This window comes from Asterias rubens, chromosome 12, assembly GCF_902459465.1.
Source record: "Asterias rubens chromosome 12, eAstRub1.3, whole genome shotgun sequence".
Lineage (NCBI taxonomy): Eukaryota > Metazoa > Echinodermata > Asteroidea > Forcipulatida > Asteriidae > Asterias > Asterias rubens.
The window spans coordinates 6,027,998-6,050,822 of NC_047073.1; the positions used below are offsets into that span (position 1 = coordinate 6,027,998).

The 22,825-nt window shown below is 36.0% G+C and overlaps 1 protein-coding gene across 1 annotated transcript; it reads left to right on the plus strand.

Moving 5' to 3' along the window:
- The first annotated feature begins 603 nt into the window (after window positions 1-603).
- On the plus strand, window positions 604-22,542 carry LOC117297706. The gene is made up of 14 exons (XM_033780854.1): window positions 604-840; window positions 1,953-2,596; window positions 3,173-3,357; window positions 10,555-10,704; window positions 12,353-12,510; window positions 14,152-14,331; window positions 15,093-15,303; window positions 15,608-15,730; window positions 16,414-16,586; window positions 17,630-17,761; window positions 18,449-18,516; window positions 18,960-19,000; window positions 19,260-19,456; window positions 20,779-22,542. The coding sequence occupies exons 1-14, from the start codon at window positions 604-606 to the stop codon at window positions 20,878-20,880; spliced, it is 2,601 nt and encodes an 866-aa protein (XP_033636745.1). The 3' UTR covers window positions 20,881-22,542.
- The last annotated feature ends 283 nt before the right edge of the window (window positions 22,543-22,825 follow it).

A 22,825-nucleotide genomic window follows, 5' to 3' on the forward strand; every position in this document is an offset into this window, starting at 1 on the left:
AAGTGGAATCTGTGGATCTTTCTTCAAATTTGTATCAGAAGTTGTCACACAGTTTGAGAAACTTCTGCTTTTAGAATCTAGAAAAAAAATGTGAAGTTGGGTTTTGGTAAACATAGACATGACAGCCAGGTATTGCTTCATAAGATATGACCTAAAGGAAAGTATTTTATGTGGAGCTACTGCTGATTTATTGCATTTTACTCGGACTTCCCGCTGAACAATACAGTGGAACCTGCAGACGGTGTGTCCAAAGACGGAGCTCTAATTAATTAAGTTGGCTTATTCATTCAAGAACAAGGGCTTTAGATACTTGGGGAAGATGGAATTAACCTTCCAGCGTGTTTTTAGGGCTTTCCAGTTTGATACTATGCAACCGTTGCATGACAATGATGACTTTTCCAAGTTGTTCATGCCTCACTGGATCATTGGCATTAAGATTGACTTTAAAGTGTGATTTTCAGTTTCATGTTTAACATCAGGGTTATAATGGAAGCGTGGTGTCAAAGTATTCTATTGCAGAAATAGTTTGTTCACACAAAAAATAGTTTCTTGATTTTTAAGTGGTTTTGGGGTTGAGCTGTTGAGCTAGCCATGTGGTTGACAATGGTCAATCAATCTTCCAAAGACTACCTCTTTTGGTGGTCCCCCTTCTGGCTAATCCCACTCCTGCTACTAATTGTGCTGGTACCTCGCCTCACTGTTGCACAGACTTTACAGCAGAATGTTTTATCTCAGCCAGTGAACTTATGGCAGTTGTATGAACAAGACATAGCAACGGTTACCGTGGCACCTGAGGATGCCACTTGTGGGATGCAGGAAAAGGAAATGATCTGCTCTATGGTTAGTGGTACTTTTTAAAATGTTAGTGGTCTTTGAAAATATATTGCTTTGTATTCATCATTTCTTTGAGTTTAAAACAATCCAGTAAAGTTTTTACTAAATACCTTGTACTTGAATTGAACCTGTTTCATTCAAAATCCCCAAGAAAACATCTGCTCTTTCATTATAGTGACTCTTTTAAAAATATAACCGTTGACGGTAAATCTTCCAAATTAAGCAGACTAATCTGTCTGATCCTGACTAATTTCCCAGGGTAATATTATTTCTTTCAGTGGCTCTACTCAAGTTTAATACTCATTGGATTATTCCTGTTCAACTTGTTTTGATTATGTAGCAGACCCTTTGGGGCAAATTCAAAATCGTCAATACTTATTTTATTGTTGATGTTCGTTTGCAATTGTTGTGAACCACAAATTTAGATTTTCAAATACTGACTGACTATTCACTTTACAGTATACACTGAGAAACAAAGTGCACCAAAGTGTATGAAATGAATAATATAATTAGACCAATGCTCTATAATAGTGTAAGGGACTTCCATGAGCTTTTCCTGGCTTCCAGCATGTAGTTGTGTAGTAAGAACAAAAAAGAAAAATAATTGCAAAACACACAACTTTTTTGTTATAGTATTTTTTTTCCTGTTGTTCATATCAACTGAATTTTGATTTTCTGTTGGGCTTTTTTCTTTTGTATGGAGTCATTAAAGTGGCATTAAAGTGGCATAGAGCGAAAGAAATTTAAAGTCATAATAGATTTACATATCGCAACTATGGCTTATTTAGGCTTCAGTGGCAGTTGACTTATGCTAAATTAATTTGAGATATTCCCATAATAGATTTACATATCGCAACTATGGCTTATTTAGGCTTCAGTGGCAGTTGACTTATGCTAAATTAATTTGAGATATAACTTAGTTATGACTTTCTTTTATTTTTGTCATTGTCTCTTTGCTTTTGTACATAATAATAACAAAAATAATAATAATGTATTACATTTCTAGTGTGCCCTCTCCATCTGAGGATATTCATTGGAAACAACATCAAGAACAATGATTAATCTGAATGGCCCTTGAAAACTAAATTTCATCCACAAAACTAACCGCATCATGTCATAATTTCTTTCAGACGGATCCAGTCATTTGTGAGTACTGCCTTGCTTCTAATGAGTCCATATCCCATCCACCTAGCCTCATCCTAGACCCAAACGACCAAACCTACTGGCAGTCCTCACCGTGGCACTCCTACCCTGCTCCTTACATCGTCAACATAACCATCTCCCTCCGTGACAAGAAGAAGTACATTTTTACAGGAGATATCGTCTTAAGATTTAAGTCAGTGCCACAAGAGGTTGCAATGAGGCTGGAAAAATCCCAAGACGGTGGAATAACGTGGCAGATATACCAATATTTCTCGACAAACTGCACTAAAGATTTCAACATGAGCGAGACGGAATCAAACTGGAACATGAAAAATGTCTTAGATGTAACATGTGCGAATCCGTCTCTCACTCAACAAACGAGTAATTTGACAGAATTTAGATTTGATTTGGAGGGGAGGATTAACGCAATCGTGGCAAGTGGTGGAGGGTCTTGGGAATATTTCTACCAGGAGTTGGAGAAACAGGAGTCTCTGCGGGACTTTCTGATGGTGACGGACTTGAGGCTTGTGATGATGAGAACGCAGAGTGATGAGAAGGATGCAGGAACGGGCAGAGAGAGAATGCATTATGCTATTTATAGTGTTGATGCTAATTTACGGTACAACATTCAAGAACATTTTTAAGTTATTTTTGTTTGTTTGCTTATTTTTTGTTATCCAGGGTCGAATATTTTAGCTGAAAGCCAATTTTGGTTAAAGGGCTAAAAGAAGAAAAAATTTAAGATGAATCAAACTTGAGGAAATAAGGCACCAATTGATCATTCTAAAACCTCTTATCAACATTCTATTCAAATTTTGCTTGGTACATCAGAAACAAGTGAGGCTGCTCTATATTCTGACACCCTTTTGTTTTTAAAAGAACCACCCTTGTCATTTGATTTGATAAGTTTTGATTTGATTTGGTATGGTTTATTAAAAACAAAGACCACCCCAGGCTAAGGCCGAATTGCAGTCAATGAACAAAGAAATAACAAATATACACATTTCAAAGAGTTAAAACTACAAGAAAAAAAATACTAATCAGAGGATTTTTGTTAGGGCATGGTGAGGGTTAGGGTTAGGGAAATACACAAGTGGTGTCGGAACATAACGATGTCGAAACATAGAGTCGTCACCTCAGAAACTGCTTCTTAAAAATTTAGTACATGTATATGTTTTTTGTTTGGTTCCTTAAGTTGTGACTGCAATGGCCATGGAACCTACTGTGTTCTAGTCCCCTCTGAAAGACGCGTCCAGTGTAACTGCGTACATAACACTGATGGACAAAGCTGTCACCGGTGTATGGCAGGATACCAGGCATCGCCATGGCAAGCAGGATCTTATCTGCCCTTTCCTGGAGGAACAGCCAATGAGTGTAAAGGTAATGTCCCCTTAACATTTGCATGTTAACTTAAAACCAATAAGAATTGGGGATGCTGCATATTGCAAGGAATGTCATATAGCAGTGTTGTAACACAGGGGTCATGTGCATCCCCCACCCCCCCTCTCATTTGAAATCTGGACATTTGAAGGAGAACAACATAAGACTTTACTGTTGCATTAAACAAAATGTAGTCATATAATTTTGTTCAACTATTTTTCTTTATACACAAAGACAATTGTTAGTGTTTCCATATCCGTGCGTGCCACATATATATATATATATACAAACGAAAGATCTACAGTTTTGCCCCCCCCCCCAGAAAAAAGCTCCCCTCAAATGATGCAAGACATATGACATTCCACCTCATCAGCCCCAACCCCAACCCCCTAAACAAAAATAAATAAATAAATAGATAAATAAAAATATAAAAAAACACTGATAGCCGTTTTTTTACTCTTCCTGTTTTTATCCTTCCAATTTTTAATGTCCAAAAATGACAATTAATATTCAACGTGCTGTGCTTGTTGAAATCTTTGCTTCAATGTAATTAATAAGCTTTGCCAAAATGGACTTATAACAACAACAAAATCAATTTTAAGTCTAGGACATTTTAATTTTAGACAAGCATGCTCAGCAAACAAACCCAAAACCATTCTTAGAAAAAGGTTATACTTACAACGCCAACGATGGTGTTGGCACTCTTTTCAATTGTAACCAAAAACCTGTCACAGTCTCACCCTCGCATCATGAAGTAATCTTGTTCTTGAACACCCCCATCATGATGCATGGTATACCCCACACTTACTGGCAAATGATGCTTTCATAAACGTCATAATTAGCATAAGAAAGGAGTACTTTTTGTTTGGTGTTCAACAGGCTGGGTAAAATACAACCAGCATTGTCAATGGAGTGGCAGAAACTGATGGATGTTGTTGATCATGTATTACATAGTTTAGGACAGGATTCAGTGGTTACCTTCAGGCCTAAAGCCTTTCAGTAGTGTGAAGGAGGAAAACTTGACTGTGGTATTGGTGCTGTATACAGAACTGTATTGGGAAAGTACAGTCTACCAAACAGGACAAAGTTTGCCAACAAAATTTAGTTTCGTCAGGCCATTGCTGCATAGGAATTTATGGTCAGCATTGTTAAGTGTTGACAGTCTGCTGGTTAAATGCTCGACCTGTAGTTGAAAATTTCGATTTACCCGTCTCTGAAAGTGACTGACGGCAATCTTGGATTTGGGATTCTATCGGATTGGGTTTTATTGCAATCTGTGTGTGAACTAGGACTCTGGACCTGTGAGAGAGTGGAGGACCATTTATAATTGTGATGGAGAGACGGACATTATGGAGATTGTGTGCCTCTTTTGCATTGGTGTTGATTGTTTTTATGCAACTTCCGTATTTGGTGAAGTCACAGAATACTACAGGTAAAGTTCTTGGTCATGATTTTCTTTAAATTTGTCTCAACATTGTTGATAACTAAAACCAATTGATAATAAACCCATGTATAGTATTAGTAGAACTGTCAATATTATATAATTTTCTGTATGGTGCCACTACTTTTTAACTTGTTTTTACAAAAAGGGATCATTGAGGTAAAATACTATATTATTTCATATCGAATGAAAAAGTGGTGGCGCCATACGGAAACTTTTCCTTCGTCTTTGCAGCTTATTTCTTCAACTTCGAGTCACTTGGCCTTAGACAATTGAAAGTGCAAAGCATAGTCTGCCAGACAGTTGCCTTAATGCAGTTTCAAAGTTGCTTGCTTGATAAATTAATGGTAAATAATTACTAGTTGGTATTGTTATTATATTTGAGTCGACTTTGTGTAACGACAGTACACACTTACAGGCATCGGCTACAATGATATACAAGGAACAAAGTAAAACCTTGTAATAAAATCATACATATAAATTTATAAACCATGCAGTAGGCCTATAAACAAAAAATACACAAATTGAGAACAACGTTGAATAAAAATGCGGAGGAGTTTTTTATTACCTGTATTCAAAAGGTCCAGTTTGCCAATAATAATACAAAATTTAAACTGCAAATCTATGTATAATATAAAATTCTGGTTGTGAACTTGTGAAGCCAAGGATTTCAGAAAGCAAACTTAATCAATACGTATAGCCAAGAGCCCTATGGCAACAAGACAAGGAATTCAATTTCAGATGTGGGAGGAAAACCCTGAGATAAATATTCCATGGAAAACCCACGCAGTCAGGTAGGGGCTGAAAACCCAATCCACATAGCACCACTGGAGGGATTCAAACCACATAGCACCACTGGAGAAATTCAAACCACATAGCACCACTGGAGGGATTCAAACCACATAGCACCACTGGAGGGATTCAAACCACATAGCACCACTGGAGGGATTCAAACCACATAGCACCACTGGAGGGATTCAAACCACATAGCACCACTGGAGGGATTCAAACCACATAACACCACTGGAGGGATTCAAACCACATAGCACCACTGGAGGGATTCAAACCACATAGCACCACTGGAGGGATTCAAACCACATAGCACCACTGGAGGGGTTCAAACCACATAGCACCACTGGAGGGGTTCAAACCGGGGTCCAAGAGGTGGGAGGCAGACCGCTACACAGGTCGAAATTCTAGTTGAACCTAGTTAAACTGGGTTTAACTGGAACTAGTTGAAAACCAGTTGATAAACTAGTTAAACACAGTTAAAACCAGTTGGTTTAATATGGAAAATGGACAGACACCAACTGGTTTATAATTTAAACCTAGTTGAACACAGTTAAACCTAGTCCAAACCAGTTGGTTAATATGGAAAATGGACGACTTTGGTCACTATCCAGTTGAACCAGTTGACCCCAGTTAACTAGGTTCAACTGGAATTTTGACCTGGGGCGCGCCAAACAAACCGCCTCGTCATGCAAGAAGATAAAATTCAGTTTGATAACAATCAAAGTCCTCTGTTGGTCGATTTAGAACCGCTTTAAAAAACCATCTTATCTCCCAGTATATAGCATAACATTTGTATTTTGTCTTGGTTTGAATGTGCTTTATTTTGCTTGGTACCTCTTTTATTAACCGTGTCGTAATGTTGCATAAGTCAGTATGATGTCTACTACAGTTTATGTCCACTCTGTTTGTTTGTCTGTTTTTGTTTCATTGTTTTGTTTTGTTTTGTCTTTTGTATTTTGTTTTGCTTGTTCTTTACTGTTTACTTAAGTCTTTTTTTGTTGTTGTATGTTTAAGGCATTCCGTTTAAAAGCTTCGGCTTCCTGGGTAATGCCTCCACGTATTAGTTTTATTGTATCTATTGTTTTGTATTCTTATGAAGTGATTACCCTTTGTGGAAATAAATGTTCGTTGAATTGAATTGAATTGAATCCTGAACACCTTGTTCATATAATGTGAGATGAGGTCCTCCTTCAAAGGAACAAACAAATTAAATGATTTTTTAATTTTTCAAAATTCACTTCAGGGACACAAAGAAAGGGCCATACAAATAATATTAGTATAACCAATGTGAAAACACTAAGATACAATACAAGAATAAATCAGGAAAACCCTTAAGTAAGGAGCATTATGTAATACGTAATGAAAAAGATTAGTTTTAGCCTTTTTAATTGGTTGAAAGAAACCAATGATTTGACCTTGGCAGTTTATGTCTTAGACTGCATGAGAAGAAGACCTATATGAATGATTACCTGTAGGGTTAACCATGTTTTAATTTTCAGAGCAGATTTTGTGAGGAGGTTCAAAGGCCTAAGGTTTTAAGCAACTTCATTAATACATGCAGGGGCATCGTATAAAAACAAGTAAGACAAATACAATCAATTATAGTTTGTTCTTTGCATAGCAGCATCAGCTTGACTGTATTTCTCTAGATAATTGATAGGCCTATATATACATATAGTTCAAACATTCAGATTAAAAAATGACAATTATAATATTCACATGGAGGTAATACAAAATAATTATGGAGAATGAATGGCAATATTAAAAGTAATTAGACAAATCAGATTAAAAATTGACAGGTAATATTCCCAAAGAGGTAATACAAATTTAATTCACAAGTTAGAATTGCCACTAGTTCCAATACCATTATAAAGCCAAACTCATAATATAATAATTTACTGGTTCCCATTTCTATCAGTTGATAGGCTCCTATTCCTAGTAATGCAGGGCTTCAAATTAACATTAGACTACTGGCCCGAGGCCAGTGATTTTACAGTAGCACCAGGCCAGTAAGCACATGACTCAACAAGTCTGGTTGTCTTGTGTTTTTGTTCAAAAACACTTCAAATATTATTGACTTTCAGTCTGGTAACAATTGTGATGAGTAAATTGAAGAATATGCCTACATGTACAAATTACACTTGCCCATATTATATACATGTGCTCGTCTCTCAGGGCTTGTTCACATTTTAAACTGTTCAAAGCTTTTCTTTTGACTGATCTTGTGAAACAACATCAGACCCTGTAATATTTTGAGCTGATATAATGTACAAGCCCTGTAGTCAGTGTGGATTTTCTACCCAAATTTGAACCATAGTCATACACTTGTACATATTTAATAGGTCTACCAACCTTAAACTGTGAACAGAAGGTAAACAATTGCTGCATCCAAATGTCACATTTTTTCACTTGTTATGATCACAATCATAATCTAATCAAGGGCTCAAAATTATGGGGAGAAGTCCACGAGACTGCAGTACTTGTAGTTCACAACTTTTCCTGAAGTTTTTTCACAAAAGCCCTGTATTGTTGAGGTATTTGCAGATGATCTGTCCTAAATTTAGAATCGTCCCAACTAGTCCAAACTTGAGTGTTACAGCTCGGTTTGTGTAATTGTAAACTGGTAGAACCAGAATGAATGATGTGGGAAATAATTTTCTGCAGTTACACTGTAGATGTCAATCATGGAAAACTTAATGAAGAACCACATGGTACACAATAGAATAAGCAATGAAAGGACACCATTATTCAGTTTGTTCAACTTTTAATTATTAACCACACAATATTTGTAAATGTTGCTGGTTTTTTTCTTCTGTTTTAAGTATAACTAACTGTGTAATATTGAATTCCATTGGTACCAGCAGAAATGCATAGCTACACATGTACGTGTTTTCTGTACGTATATTCTGAGTAATCAATAGCACTGATGTCATAGTATAGTATGACGTATAGTATGCAAATTCTCATAAAGGGATTTGGTGTCGCGTGTTTGTAAAGAAGTTAGTATAAATTTTGCTGGGGAATATTTCATTATAAACCAATTCTTTTTTTAAGTGTAAAAGATATGCACTAGGGGCCTATACATTTATTAATCTATTAATTTATACACAAAAACTGTACAATCTAAAATAGAAAGAGCTTAAGTATGTAGATATGGTACTTCTGTAAACAAAATATTTCAGGTTAAATAAAATAATTAAATAACAATGAAAATTTATATAGCGCCTATCCATGTAAACATGCTCCTGGCCGCTGAACAATTAAAAGAAAACCCTATTAAAATTCAAACAGTTGGCATGGGATGCACAGATAGTTTAAAGCCTTGTAAGAACTGGTATTTCACATTTACTTCTGGTAGACCTTTTTGTTATGTAAACATTCAAGGAAAACATTTAAAGCGATAAAATCAGTACAGTGTCTGTTAATAGAACCAAGCAAAAACAATTAGCGTGGGAAAGTACATGTAAATAAACAAAATAACAAGGCCATCCAAATTCTGGTTTGAACACATTTGAAGGCAGTGAACGATTTCCCTTGTATAGCAGAGCAAAATGCTACGCAAAATGTGTCAGTTGCTACTCAAAAATCATCAATGTTTGCTATGCAAATATTAGAGTTAAGTTTGCACAAAATCTGTTCCGTCAAAATATTTTGCTAAGCACAATTGCTGGTTGAAATCGTTTCCTGGAAGGTAAAAATTTGAAGGTAAAAACAGAATAATTTAGATGTATTTAAAATTAACGTGTCATTGGCTCAGTGCTATAATTTCAACTTATTCATTACGATCAAAGGGTCATATAAATATTGAAAAACAACAACTTTTTTTCGCATCTCTTTGGAACTGCTTGCTTGGTGCATATTTCCTTCTACCTACAATCTAGATTTTAAAAGAGGAATATAGTTCCTACCTTTAGCTCCCCTACATGCATATACCAAGAGTGACTTTTCTCAAAGTTGGTAAATAGCATGTAAAATAGTTTGTTGATATTCAGAGAAAATCAACCCCCTAAAAACAAAACAAAAACAACAACAACAACAACAGCAACTAGGGACAACTATGTCATCCCCCCCCCAACTACAAAGTGTGTGCGTCATTTGAATTTGTCTCATTGGTTTGTTTTAAGATGTTTTCCTTAGTAGCATACTAACACCAACAAAACAAAAACAACAGCAACAGGGACAATGTGTCATTGTTTCATTTGAATTTGTTTCATTGGTTTGTCATAAGATATTTTTCTCATTGACACAATTTACTCCTTCAGTGCTGTACATACATGTACAATACCTTTTAAATGTTATAACTGAAAAACAAATTTGATTAAATTTTAGGGGCACCATTGGTAATTATTTAATCAATAATTAATCTTGTTTTAATTACACCTTGTTAAAGAAAACCAATAACAAACTAATTACTCAACTCAAGTCATTCAATTAGTTTGCAAAATTAATTTACTGTGTAATCAGAAAGTGATCAATCAAAAAGGTTGTAGAGTCTGTTTTCTCTTTCAGGAGACTTGGCTACAAGTGCACAAGAGTAGGCCTTTGTGTTCAAACTGTTAATTGTTGCCGGAAAAATGTTTTTTCCTTGCCTTAACTTTAAAAATAAAATCTACGTACGTCACAGCGCTATATAAAAACTGGTTATTATTATTATTATATTATCAAGGCTGATGTTTCAGTTGTCTTCTCTTTCACTAGTTCTCAGCACTGCCTGGTTTTTACGTCAGGCGTCACAGATGAACTTCTCTTGAAAATTTGTACCTTAGAGTACTTTTTGCATATTGCAATACAGGAAGAGCACTGGACTCGAGCTCTGTTTTTTAATTTTTTATGAGGATAAATTATAATAATGTTGGAGCGCCATGAGCGACGGTTTTGAGCACTTTGTATGACAGACCACTTTTATTAAAGTAAAATAGAAAATGTTAATCCATCAGTTATCATTGATTTGATCCCTTTTGCAGTATCTCCAACTCAAGAAACAAACATCTCTACCCAGCCCCCCAATGATGCTGACCCACGAGCCTGCACCCCCAGCCCTTGCCTCAATGGAAGATGCATACCGGAGGAAACAGCCGCTGGTTACAAATGCAGCTGTGATATTGGATATGCGGGTATGTTATGTTGCAAAGATCATCGGGTTTAAAGGCATGGGGGTTGATTTCACAAAGAGTTTGGACTAGTTCTAACTTAGGGCTGCTTTAGTCCTAGGAAATATTGAAAAACTTAAGCCTAGTCCTAAGTTAAGACGAGTAACTCATCCTAACTTGAGATAAGACTAGCATGCCTTGAATTTCATCTTAGAGAGGGCAAGGTTATTTTCTTTTTGCAAAGGGCACTTCCATTAGAAAATCTTAAAGTCTATGGGAAACTTTTGATAGGGCACCAAGGCTGAGACCAGGGCAACAAAGGCCTCTGTGGCCTCCTTGTTATTCAAGGCTTGGACTGGTTTTATCTCTCTGTGGCCTCCTTGTTATTCAAGGCTTGGACTGGTTTTATCTCTCTGTGGCCTCCTTGTTATTCAAGGCTTGGACTGGTTTTATCTCTTTGTGGCCTCCTTGTTATTCAAGGCTTGGACTGGTTTTATCTCTTTGTGAAATCCACCGGCCTGGACACTACCCGGTACTCAAAATTATTGTGTGCATTCACACTTCCTTGGTAACAAACAATATGGAGAGCTGTGGATAGTATAAAACATTTTTGAGAAACGGCTACCTCTAAAAAGTAACGCAGTTTTTTTTCAGTAAGAGTAAGAGTAAGAGTTTCTCGCTCAAATAATAAAAGACTTCAAGCCTGAAGCCTTTAATTATGCATCTGAAAGCACAAAAACTTACAACTGCAACAAAGGTGTTTTTTGGTTTCATTATTGTCTTGCAACTTCAATGACCAAGGTAGCCAACATTTTCGCAGAGTTGTTACCTTATGCGTATGTTGGGATACACCAAGTGAGAATACTGGTCTTTGACAAGAACCGAAGGTATCACTTTCCAGTGCTTTTAATGTTCCTGCTTTCATGTAATAAGAGAATTGCATCATTAGCCCCTTACTGACAGACATGGTGGTCAGACACCATATTTATTGTATTCCATTTTTTAAATGGCATCTGGCATGTTTGGAGCATGTTGGGTCAAGTTTGTGATAGCTCTCAAGTTGCAAACCACTGTGTACTCTATACTCTGTGTCTACTCTAACAAAAGCTATGAAACCCTGTATAAGTACAGTACTACCATAGGACAGAGCCATCAGACAAATACATTAATAACTTGTCAAAAAGTAGGAACCCAGAATAGAAGTCAAATATAATTGGAGAGAGATACACTGTAACTACAGGCCTCCAAAACCTACTTGTGTCTCTGTGTTTCTTTTGTAAGAAAAGTAATGAAACCCTGTAAAATTACAGAAGGCCAAGAACGCAAAACAGAGACATCAGACAAAACTACAAAATAGTCTGAGAGAGATTAATAATCACAGGTATCCATAACTTAGTCAGGCCTGATACTTCACAGAGGCAACAGAGGCGATTGCCTCCATGCCCTAGTCATTGCCTTGGTGCCCTTCAAATGCTCCTATAGAAAACAATTTCTTCAGAGGGTGCCATTTACCAAGGAGAAAATGACTTGTGCCCTTGCCCTTTCAAAAACGAAGCATACTTACTGGAAAGTAAGCAGTTTTCAACAGCTATCTATTTTCTTAGAACATTTTCTAACTTTCAAAGTTTACAATTGTCATAAAGTCATGAACTCTCCTTTTGTTTTTCATCAGGTTATTCTTGTGAGATAAACCTCAACCCATGTCGGAGCAATCCATGTGCTGAGTTAAATGAGGCATGCGTGAGTGAGCGGTACAATCATTACCAATGCGTACCGTGGGCTTCAATAAATGGCACAGAGCCACCAGTCATTACAACCCCAGTCCCTTTGGTGAGTTTACATTCAGTTTATATCATTTTTACAATAGGCAAGAGGATCCAGAATTGTGTTTTACAGCTATTTAAGATACTTAAAGGGTAGCTATGTGTTTGCTAATCACTCCTAAAATAATGGCAAACAAAACTTAAATGTAAGCTCAGCATGACTGTACTTTTCACTACTTAAACTTAAGAGTTCATCTCCTGGTTCATTAGTTAAAAAAAGAAGAGTTTGTTTGGTCATCAATATTTAAACATTTCTCCATATGAGCTAACCTGAGCAGCTTTCTCCAGAAGACGATCAGAGCATCTGATCGCAACAATGAGTTTAAACCAATGGTTCTTCTCAGAACTACCCCAACTCATTTAGAGATAGTCATTACGTGGTGTTACTGCAAAGCTTTCCATATTGTATTTATGAAAAGTTTCAAATCCTACTAACCTAAGTACTAAACCTAAGGGGTAGCATGGGCCTATTTGGTCGTGTGTAGGAGGTGCAAGTAAGATGGTCCGCTCACATTCCAATGAGCCACAGTTATAATGAAATCTACAAATCCTGACTGCGTCTAAATAATGTAATTAGAATACTAAAGTCACCTTTTACATGACAACAGAGATCCTTTTGATAACGAAGCCATTCATGAAGATAGCCCTTTATTTACTCAAGGTTTTTTCAAAGAGATTTGGTTCTGAAAAGCTCTCATAGAGCCCATGCGCCCCCCCCCCCCTATTGATGACTTTAGGGTGTGGAGTCATATCAAGATTGACCATTTCACCCTGGTTAAACTGAAGAGTTGACATTTGTAGTTTCATCAGTAAAGCTTGTATTGGGCAGTTATGATGTCAATTTTTTGTCCTTGAGCAGATGTTAAATTTGGAATGTAAGTATTTGTATATGATCTTAGGACAGTCAGTTGTTGTGTTCATATATGCATGTCTTTTACGAGGTTCGTTTAGGAGTAGAACAGGCTTTAGTTAACATAGTATCACCTTTTAATCTAACGGTACCACCATCTGGCTAACCGATATACTGTTTGTTAGTGTTGTTGTGCTTGTAAAGTGGTCCATATGAGCACCTTTTGTGTCACATTTGGTATCACGTTTTGTATCAGAAAACACACTTATAAATATGAAATATTGTGAGACTATTATTCACTATTAAATACTTGTTCGGTTAATAACTTTAACCTTTCGAATACATCCATGCAGATTATCTCTTTAAGTTTCAAAAGTTTGTTGATGTAGGGCATAAGTTTTCATTTTCAATTTTTTAAAGTATGGTTAAAGTTTTTCAACTTTATTCTCCAGGGCCCAACTTTATAGAGCTGCTTGTTTTCACAAAAATTAGCTGGGCAAAACAAAGATGTGCCTTCCAGATGTAGATTACCATCTGGAGTGCCAGTTAATATAACCCTTTTCGACTGGTTTCTTGTTATTTTTTGCAGAGCAGAATTTTTTTTAAACAATATGAGATTGGGACAGGTTCTTTATTCATATGTAGAATATTTTGGTGTTTTTTTTTAATGAGAAAATTGTGTAATCCTGAGCGACTGATTGGAGCTTTCATGTGTATCTAAAGCCACTACAAACTCAAATTTCTCAATACTTAGTTGTACTCTAGTATAAACTGTTTGAATTTGTGTCTTCTTGATAGAACACTGGTTTGATTGGCCCTACTATTGGCATCATCATCGGAGCCCTCCTCGCTGTTTGTCTCTTCTGTTTATGGATCGTTTTGATCGTTTGGTGCACAACATGGCGTCACCTTCACGGCAGCGACAAGTTTAATCTGAAGTATGCTGACGAGGCTGAGAATAAATACAGCAATAATACAGTAAGTGGGATGAAAAAAACTTCCTTGAAACGCTGTGGTGGAAGCAGACATGGGTACAAATCTATTGTTCTCAAAATATGTTAACAATGGAAATTTACCCAACATATCTGCTGCCACCATGACTTTCTCCAAATGTCATTATCACTTATAAAGAACAGCCCCCTCCAAACTCTTATGACTTTGTTGTTATATTTTCACAAAAACCATCACAAAATTCTGTAAAATCAAAAATAAATTGTTTATTTTGTGTTTTGGGGGCTTTTGCTTTTTAAATTGTGTCTCTGTGAAGCGTCTTTTAGGCGGACTTTGGAGCTAAGTTTTCGTTATTATTATTATTATTTTTGTTAATGTATTCTTTCTTCAAATGACAATTAAGGATCTATGAGTAAGTTTTAAAAAACATTAAATTAATTTCATTCAAGCATTATGGCAGAATATAATCACCCAGTGAAATCTGACTTTTCTATTTCACTTAGCTTTGCCTCAAGAAATGGAATAGCAGACATTTCATTTTGTGATTGTGTTCTGTGACAATGAATTCGGAAGACGTTATCAATATTGTAGAACATGATGTATTAGATGGTGTATGTGATAAAATTTTATCTTTGTGTATAGTTGCTCAACACCTATACAGTACATTACTCCAATGCTTAAATGTTTCAATATAGAATAGACACCATGTTGTAAATTTTTGAGAAACCTTCTGTAAAATCAAACATAAATTATTCATTATATTTGTTAATGTATCCTTTCTTAAACAGTACAAGATGGGAGGTGCAAAATCTTGGTTAGTTCCTGACGGTCGGAGCTCAATGAGAGCTCACAAAGTTCGAGATCGATGGATCATCGACGAAACACTGTTGGATCTGGGCAAACTGATATACAGCGGAGAGTTCTCTTACATCTGCGAGGGAACCTACAAAAATAAAGAGAAAGACACATCGAGTAAAGTTGTTGTTAAACTATTGCGAGGTTTGTGAAATCCGATATTGGTTCTTTCAAAAGTACAAAGTTTAACCAGTTTATTTTGTAAAACAGTTTAGTCAATATGAGTTCATTTCAAGATATCAATATTAAATGTAGGGCCTAATGATTTGAGATTATTTTATTTTATTTTATTGTTGGGTTGTTTTGATTTGGGGTTGAACAAATGACTAAAGCGGGATTTGAACCAACGAGGTCCAGATTAACGTGCTGGCATTCTCTGGTCTCCCTATGAATAATGTTTATTATTATTATTACTATTATTATTATTTAAACTGACGTGTTCCAACAGATGAGAAAGACACAGATTCTTTGAATGAGTTACAGAATGAGTTTGAGGTGATGGCATGTATGGGACGTCATCCTAACATTGTTTGGCTCCAAGGAACCTGCAGCAGAGTCTTGGAAGAAACAAGTAAGTGCCTCACCTCCTTTAAGGGCCTTGTCACACGAGGCAACCTTTAACAGCCAACTTAGAGGCAACCAACTGCAGTGCATGCTACAAGACCACTTTGGTAGCACATGAGTAACTTTTCAAACAATGTCTTAAGATCCCAAAGAAAAATAAAACGTGAATCATATTTAAATGTGAATGGCTTTTCTTCTTTGAGATTGCCTGGAAGTGATTGCCTGTAAATTGCCTCTTGGACATGAGCCTCACAAGCAACAGCCTTTATCAATTCAAACTTTTTCTTTAAGGTTTTTTTGTTTTTTTTGATTAGTTTCTTTAATTCAATGGAAAATCCACAATTGTGTCTCTGTTTGGAGGCATTTAACAATTAACCAGAAATGAACAATTAACAAAACAAAGAAATTTTTGCCACTGAGCAACATCTACCCTTGCAGGTTATACCCCTGGGAGAAGAGAAGCAATTTTAGAAATGTATCTTGTGGGTTCGAATCCTAAGTCATGATTCAGATTCACATCAACATCCTGATGACTTAACTACCAGAACTTGACTTTGATGCTCTTAAATGCTCAGCCATGACACCCTACATCATACACAGTACATGTAAAATTGAAAATTGTCAAGTTCCAAGATGCAAGAAATATTCATATTTCTCTTTATGTGTTTTTTTTTAATTTTTTTTTTACAGCTCAGACCTGTCTGGTGAATGAGTTTGTTGCTCGTGGTGACATGCTTCGTATCTTAAGACGTGGTCGCTGCAGGCGGAGGGACCAGCCACCGTACTCACCAACACCTGTAGATGAACTTCTAGGCTTTGCTTGTGACATTGCACAAGGAATGAGACATATTACACTACTGAAGGTGAGTGATCAGTCTTCAATATACATGCAGAGTGACCTAAAGGCACTGGACACCTTCGGTAATTGTCAAAGACCTGTATTCTCACTCCTTTCTCTTCAACTTGATTTGTGGATTGGTCATGGGATCCCCTAGACGCCTATTGTTTTTGGATCCCCTCAGATAAATATTAAGCTGGTTATGGCTCAAACAAAAGAAACGTTGTCCGAGCGATATTTCAAGAATGACTTGGCGTATCAACTCCAAACTTGGTTTGTGGATTGGTCATTGAATCCCCTAGACACCTATTGTTTTTGGACCCCCTCAGATAAATATTAAGCTCATTTTGGCTAAAACAATAACTCAAAAAGGTGTAGCAACTCCTATCTCAGCGGGGCATTTGTGTTGTCAACACGTTTCTTGTTTCTGTATGCTTTCTAACCCTATTCATGTATTTCCACTTCACTGCTTATGTTTCACTTAGTTACCTGTTCATGTTTGTTGTGTTCTCATTTAGCCTTTAAGAAAGACTCTGCTAGGGTCGAAAAGTCAGGCCATTAACTAGTTTTTGCAAAAAGAAATTGTGAAAATGTTTACTCAATTGGCCATCAAAATTTACTTCTTGTGTATAGAAATTCCTATAGAGAAAGTGTCTTCTAAATGGCTGTCCGATTCCATGAGTCGTACTGCCTAAATTGTCTCCAAGTGATCCAGCTGGCTTGTTCGTTGTTTAAAAGCATCCCTATTTAATATAGTTACTTTGTCAAGATGGTATGGGGTCGTCCATGACTGTCAGGGTTATCCTGTTTCCTTAAATATGTGTTTATGTACCTTTTATTTTAAATATTATGTATTTTTATCTCCATTTATTTGAGGTTTGTGAAATAAATAAACAAAATAATTATTGACAAGTGAAAACGCAGGTGGACTAATGAAATGCAAACAATTTGTCTTGTTGGATTGACTAAAAAACTTTAGGGCCAGTTCTGCAAGTTAAATTTTATTCAAACTGTCAGCAATTTTACCATGATCTAAATAATTTTTATTTGTGTTTTTTTTATACACAGTATGTGCACATGAATCTATGTGCCAAGAATGTCTTTATAACCTTCAACAACAAAGCCAAGATTGGAGACTTTGGCATGGCGAAAGAACTACCGGAATCGTCGGGCTACGTACGATACACAGAACATCGAAATGTGAGTAATGATGAAATGCTTATCATGAAGGGAATATTCAAATGGACGAGCTCTTGGGTTTGATTAAAGGCTAAACGATCAGGGCACAAATTCATGCCTCTGCTCGATCACCCCAAAAATCTGCACTTGTCATCACCATTCTCTGCTCACTCTGCAAGTGAAAAATTTCTGTGCATCCCCAATATAGTTGGAAATGACACCAAGCGTTTTTCTGGACTATTTGGTTCAAAAGTAAAGAGTGCTTTTACATTAGACCAGGCGGATTGGCGGCCATTTTGGATGTTGACCTCACAAGGTCATCAGAGGTCAAATCTGACTTCCCTCCACATCTAAAAATGAATCTTATGGTCCAACCTAACTAAGAAGTTTCATGCTTTCAAAAAGTGCACAATTTTCTTGCTAAGCCGCTGCACTATAGTTGTGTCAATGAAGAATGCCTAGTAATGTGGAGTACGCATGCGCAAAAGCAAGAAGTCCCAGGTAACCTGTGAAATACACTGGATAAAAGCGTGGAATTCCCTGCTTCTGTAAGCACCGATCCATTGATTGCAGCAAGAAGAGCCATGAAATTGGGCCCTGGTCCTACCGGTGAAAAAATATAGTATTTTGTATACAACCTTTTGTTTGGTATGTCATTTTGTCAAAGCACTAAATAAACTTGAATTTGCGTCTTTTAAAACAATTTAGAAACATATAAAGAGATGGATGGCTTATGAAGCATTGTGTGAAGACATCTACAGTGTCAAAAGTGAAGTGTAAGTTATCCTCAACTTCAATCAATTTATGAAAAAGTATTGATTTTCTTTTAGCATACTAGATAATTCTGTCTTAAATGTTGGCACTTGGCTTTGACACGTAGTGTTTTTTTACAGGCAACTTTGAGGCAACCAACTATTGGTAAAGCTTGCAAAAGGATTGAGCTCTTCAATGACACAAGATGCATTTTTCATTCTTATTATTCTTGTATATTTCTGTTAATGAAACTAATGATGCCTCATAAGTGCACTTAATCACTGTAGCTTGCAATGTCCCATCTGAAGGATAAAGGAATTATGATAAAGTTTCTTGTTCAAGGATGACTCAAACTGCTCTAAGTTCAAATCTTGCAGACCTACTCTGTTTTATCAGCTTGAATTTTGAACAGTTTCATCTTACAATTTAATAAATTCTTTTAATTTTTTGTTTCTTGTACATATAGGTGGTCCTTTGGAATTGTTCTGTGGGAGATAATTACGCTGGGTGAGTAGCTAGAAAATCATTCATGCATACTTTTTAATGTTCACTAAATTGTTTTTACTTCATAAATATTCTGGGAAAAAATTTTTACTCAGTATTTACTCTATAGCTACACCAAGATTTGCCATTCGCCTTTTACTCACCCATTTCACATTAGTTTTTAAACTAAATGTTTGCATCGTTTACTTTTTACTCATTTAATTGTAAGCGAAGGCACGTTTTAATCCATTATTATCACGATTTATTTATTTCTCTTTGTTAGGTGGAATGCCATATCACAACATCAAAACAGCTGACTTGGTGAGCGAGCTGCGAGACCACACCCGCATGGAATGGCCCCGTCACTGCTCCCCAGAAATCTTTGATCTAATGCTCCGATGCTGGCATCGACGGCCGGAGAGCAGGCCCTCGTTTGACATGTTGTACACAGAAATAAAGAAGATGAAGACAATGGCTAAGGTACTTTCATGAAATTTGTTTATAGTGTGTGCGTTTTGCGTTTGTTGAGGAGATGACGCTCTTATGTACAACTTGTCTCTCTCTTTATCGAAATTGAGTTGGATTTCTCTGGGTCCAGGTGACGCATATTTGTGTGCTTTATTTTATATATAATGTGTATGTTTGTAATGCAAGTTTTACTCCTTTTTGCTTTTTTTGTTATCTATTGTGTATTTTAAATCAAATTTCAATTTCTGCCTATGCTTTTTCTCTGTAGTATAATGTATTTGACTGTACAGTGTTTGAAACAGTGCAAAGCACTTTATAAATGCCATCAAGTTAAAGCCAGTGGACACTATTGTCAAAGACAAGTCTTCTCACTTGCTGTATCTCAACATATGCATAAAATAACAAACCTGTGAAAATTTTAGCTCGATTGGTCGTCAGAGTTGCAAAATAACTATGAAAGAAAAAAACACCCTTGTCACCCTTTCAGATGCTTGATTTCGAGACCTCAAATTCTAAACTTGAGGTCTCTAAATCAAATTCGGGGAAAATTACTTCTTTCTCAAAAACTACGTCACTTCAGAGGGAGCCGTTTCTCACAATGTTTTATACTACCAACCTCTCCCCATTACTCGTTACTAAGTAAGGTTTTATGCTAATTATTATTTTGAGTAATTACCAATAGTGTCCACTGCCTTTGAAAATAGATTCTTGATTGTTACTGTACTGCTGAACTTTTTACTGTTGTTTCTTTATACAGACGCGCCTATCTTTTATTTCTTGTTGTGTAGTCTTCACATGGTTTTAATGTGAACTTTAGTTTTTGAATTTTATAGTTTTGAGACTTGCAAACCAAAAATGAATTCTATATAATCGTGGGACAATAAATCAGACTTAAACAGACTTTTGACTGGATTGAAAAAAAAGAAAAAAAGGCTTGTCCTGCTTTATCATGATTTAAAATTGTTAAGCCTGAAAGTTTTGTTTTTGAAATGCAACTATACTATATACATTCAAAGTTTATTTCTGTTGCTTATGTTCTTTATGCCCCTTTGCTTGCCTGTTTTCCATTTGTATTTTGGCCCTTTTCAGATGTTGCTTTGTTCAGATTTTTTCCATTTTCATTTTTTTTAGGCCTATTTGTAAATAAAAAAAACAAGTCAACTGGTTAAAAAAAAACATTAAAAAAAAGACTGCATTCCAGGTGATTTGCTGGCAGGCAAAAAAACTGTAGGCTTATTGGGTATATATGAACAATTTAGGATTTTTTGTTGTGTCACTTATTGTAATGTTTTTAATTTACAATTCTCTTCATTCTTTGATTTTTCTTCAAACAGAAACATTTCAACCTGAAGGATTATACTTATCAGAACTACGTTCCTGTGAAGTTGGAAGAGGATTTAGTCATGGACAGCGTCCAAGACTCAACGTTTGTCTAAATCTATGGATTTTTTCCCCCTTTGCTATGGATCATCTTCCTAAACGAACCCTTGACAATATTTGGTTTCCTTTCTAATCCGGTCAATATACCGAGCCAGTAATCCAATCCAAGGGCCTTTCTCAAAGCTGGGCTTAGGCTCTGTCTTCGGCTTAGGATACACGGCTTAGGCTCTGTCTCTGGCTTAGGATCCATGGCTTAGGTTCTGACTTTGGCTTAGGATCCGCGGCTTAGGCTCTGTCTCTGGCTTAGGATCCATGGCTTAGGCTCTATCTCTGGCTAAGGATCCATGGCTTAGGCTCTGTCTCTGGCTTAGGATCCGCGGCTTAGGTTCTGTCTCTATGGCTTAGTCTCTGGCTTAGGATCCGTGCACTGCATACGCAGTGGAATCGCAGCTCGGCCATCAGGCCTATACATTTTTAGAGCAGCATGTATTTTGCACGCGATGGTGGTTTGAACATCAGTGTGTTGGGTGCCTCTATGGTGGATCAGTGTTGTCTATGGATTGTCTATGGATACTGCGTAAAACATGACAGGAAATACAATAAAAGTTACCTCTCGACTCTACATCCATCACATTAGCAGTTTTTCTAATGGTTGTAATTTTGTTTTCAAATACCTGAAACTACCAGAAAGTGTTTCAAGTTGTCAAAGGACATTCAGGCATATACAATTTGATGTAACCAACTCCTTTTGAAACCCTTTATGGTTATAATCAGATACAATCATTGAACAAACTGAGTATAGATAAGCTGTTCACTTTATTGTGTTTCCTGTCAAATAAAAGTGTCAGAGAAACTGGTTTTTGTTTTTCAACTTTACATTTGCACTTTACTCTTGTACGAACATTTTACTGTTCAATAACCTGGAGCCAGGAAACCTGATGCAAAATATTGATGTCAAATTTGGGAGTTTGATGTTTTCAATCATGGGTAGTTTGAAATGTGTTGCCACTTTTTTTATTATCAGAATTTTTTTAACTAAACTTATCGGCCTGTTTTGAATTAATACTGTACATAGCCTGGTGCATGGTATATCTTAACAACATATAAAATTATGGTTTTGAGTTTTTGCTGGTTTAATTAATACTGTAATTAATTAATTAATGCAACTGTCAACCTGTTTGATGATATGCTTTTACTGTATAACAATTACCCTATGTATAGGAGCAAGAAAGAAATTTAAGGAGTTAAACTGTGTTACTTAAAAAGGTATCAAAATTAATCTAAACACAGATATGTTCTTTTTCTATATGAGTTCTTCAGCACAATACCGGAGGAATGCTGCAAAACTTATCAGTAATACTTACTTTTAATACAGAATATTCTGAAGGAAAAAAATATCCGAAACAAAAATTGGGCGTTAAAAAAAGGTTAGTATCAATCAATAAAGCACTAAACGTTAAAAAAAAGATTAATATCAAGTAATAAACCACTAAACTTTGTTCGACCCAAAATGAATGTTTAAAAATAAATAATACTCTGAAGTTAAACATCTCCAATTATTTTCACAACTCTTTCTATTAACCCTGACATAGATCAATAATTTGATTATCAAATGTTTTTTTTATTGGTGAGTCTTCGCAATGAAAGGGTGTAGTATATGTATGTTTATTTGTTGGTATTGAATATTTTTATAATAAACATTTCCGATTGATTTTTAAGTTATGTTGTCCTTGTTGTTTTCATCTGTGACAGCTGTGATAATTCAGCCGCCTAACAATGCTGAGCGTGCCATATCAATAATAATAATAATAATATTTATTCGGGCAATCACATTTACAAGCACATGTACATACATTAAAAATATTTAAGAAAACAAAGTAAAACAACAGTGGGGTGCCCAGGAGAGCATAAAAGTTAAAAAAATAACTGTCGCCAAAAGGCATATGTCTCCTAAATCCCTAAAAATACATTAAGGCAAGAGGGGGCATATAAAAAAGCACA

What these genes read in the sequence shown, in the direction of transcription:
- LOC117297706 (XM_033780854.1), top strand. Translation starts at nt 604, where the DNA reads ATGGTCAATCAATCTTCCAAAGACTACCTCTTTTGGTGGTCCCCCTTC. An exon ending in AGGAAATGATCTGCTCTATG is followed by an intron (nt 841 to 1,952) that starts GTTAGTGGTACT and finishes GCATCATGTCAT; the next exon opens with AATTTCTTTCAGACGGATCC. An exon ending in CTGTGATATTGGATATGCGG is followed by an intron (nt 10,705 to 12,352) that starts GTATGTTATGTT and finishes GTTTTTCATCAG; the next exon opens with GTTATTCTTGTGAGATAAAC.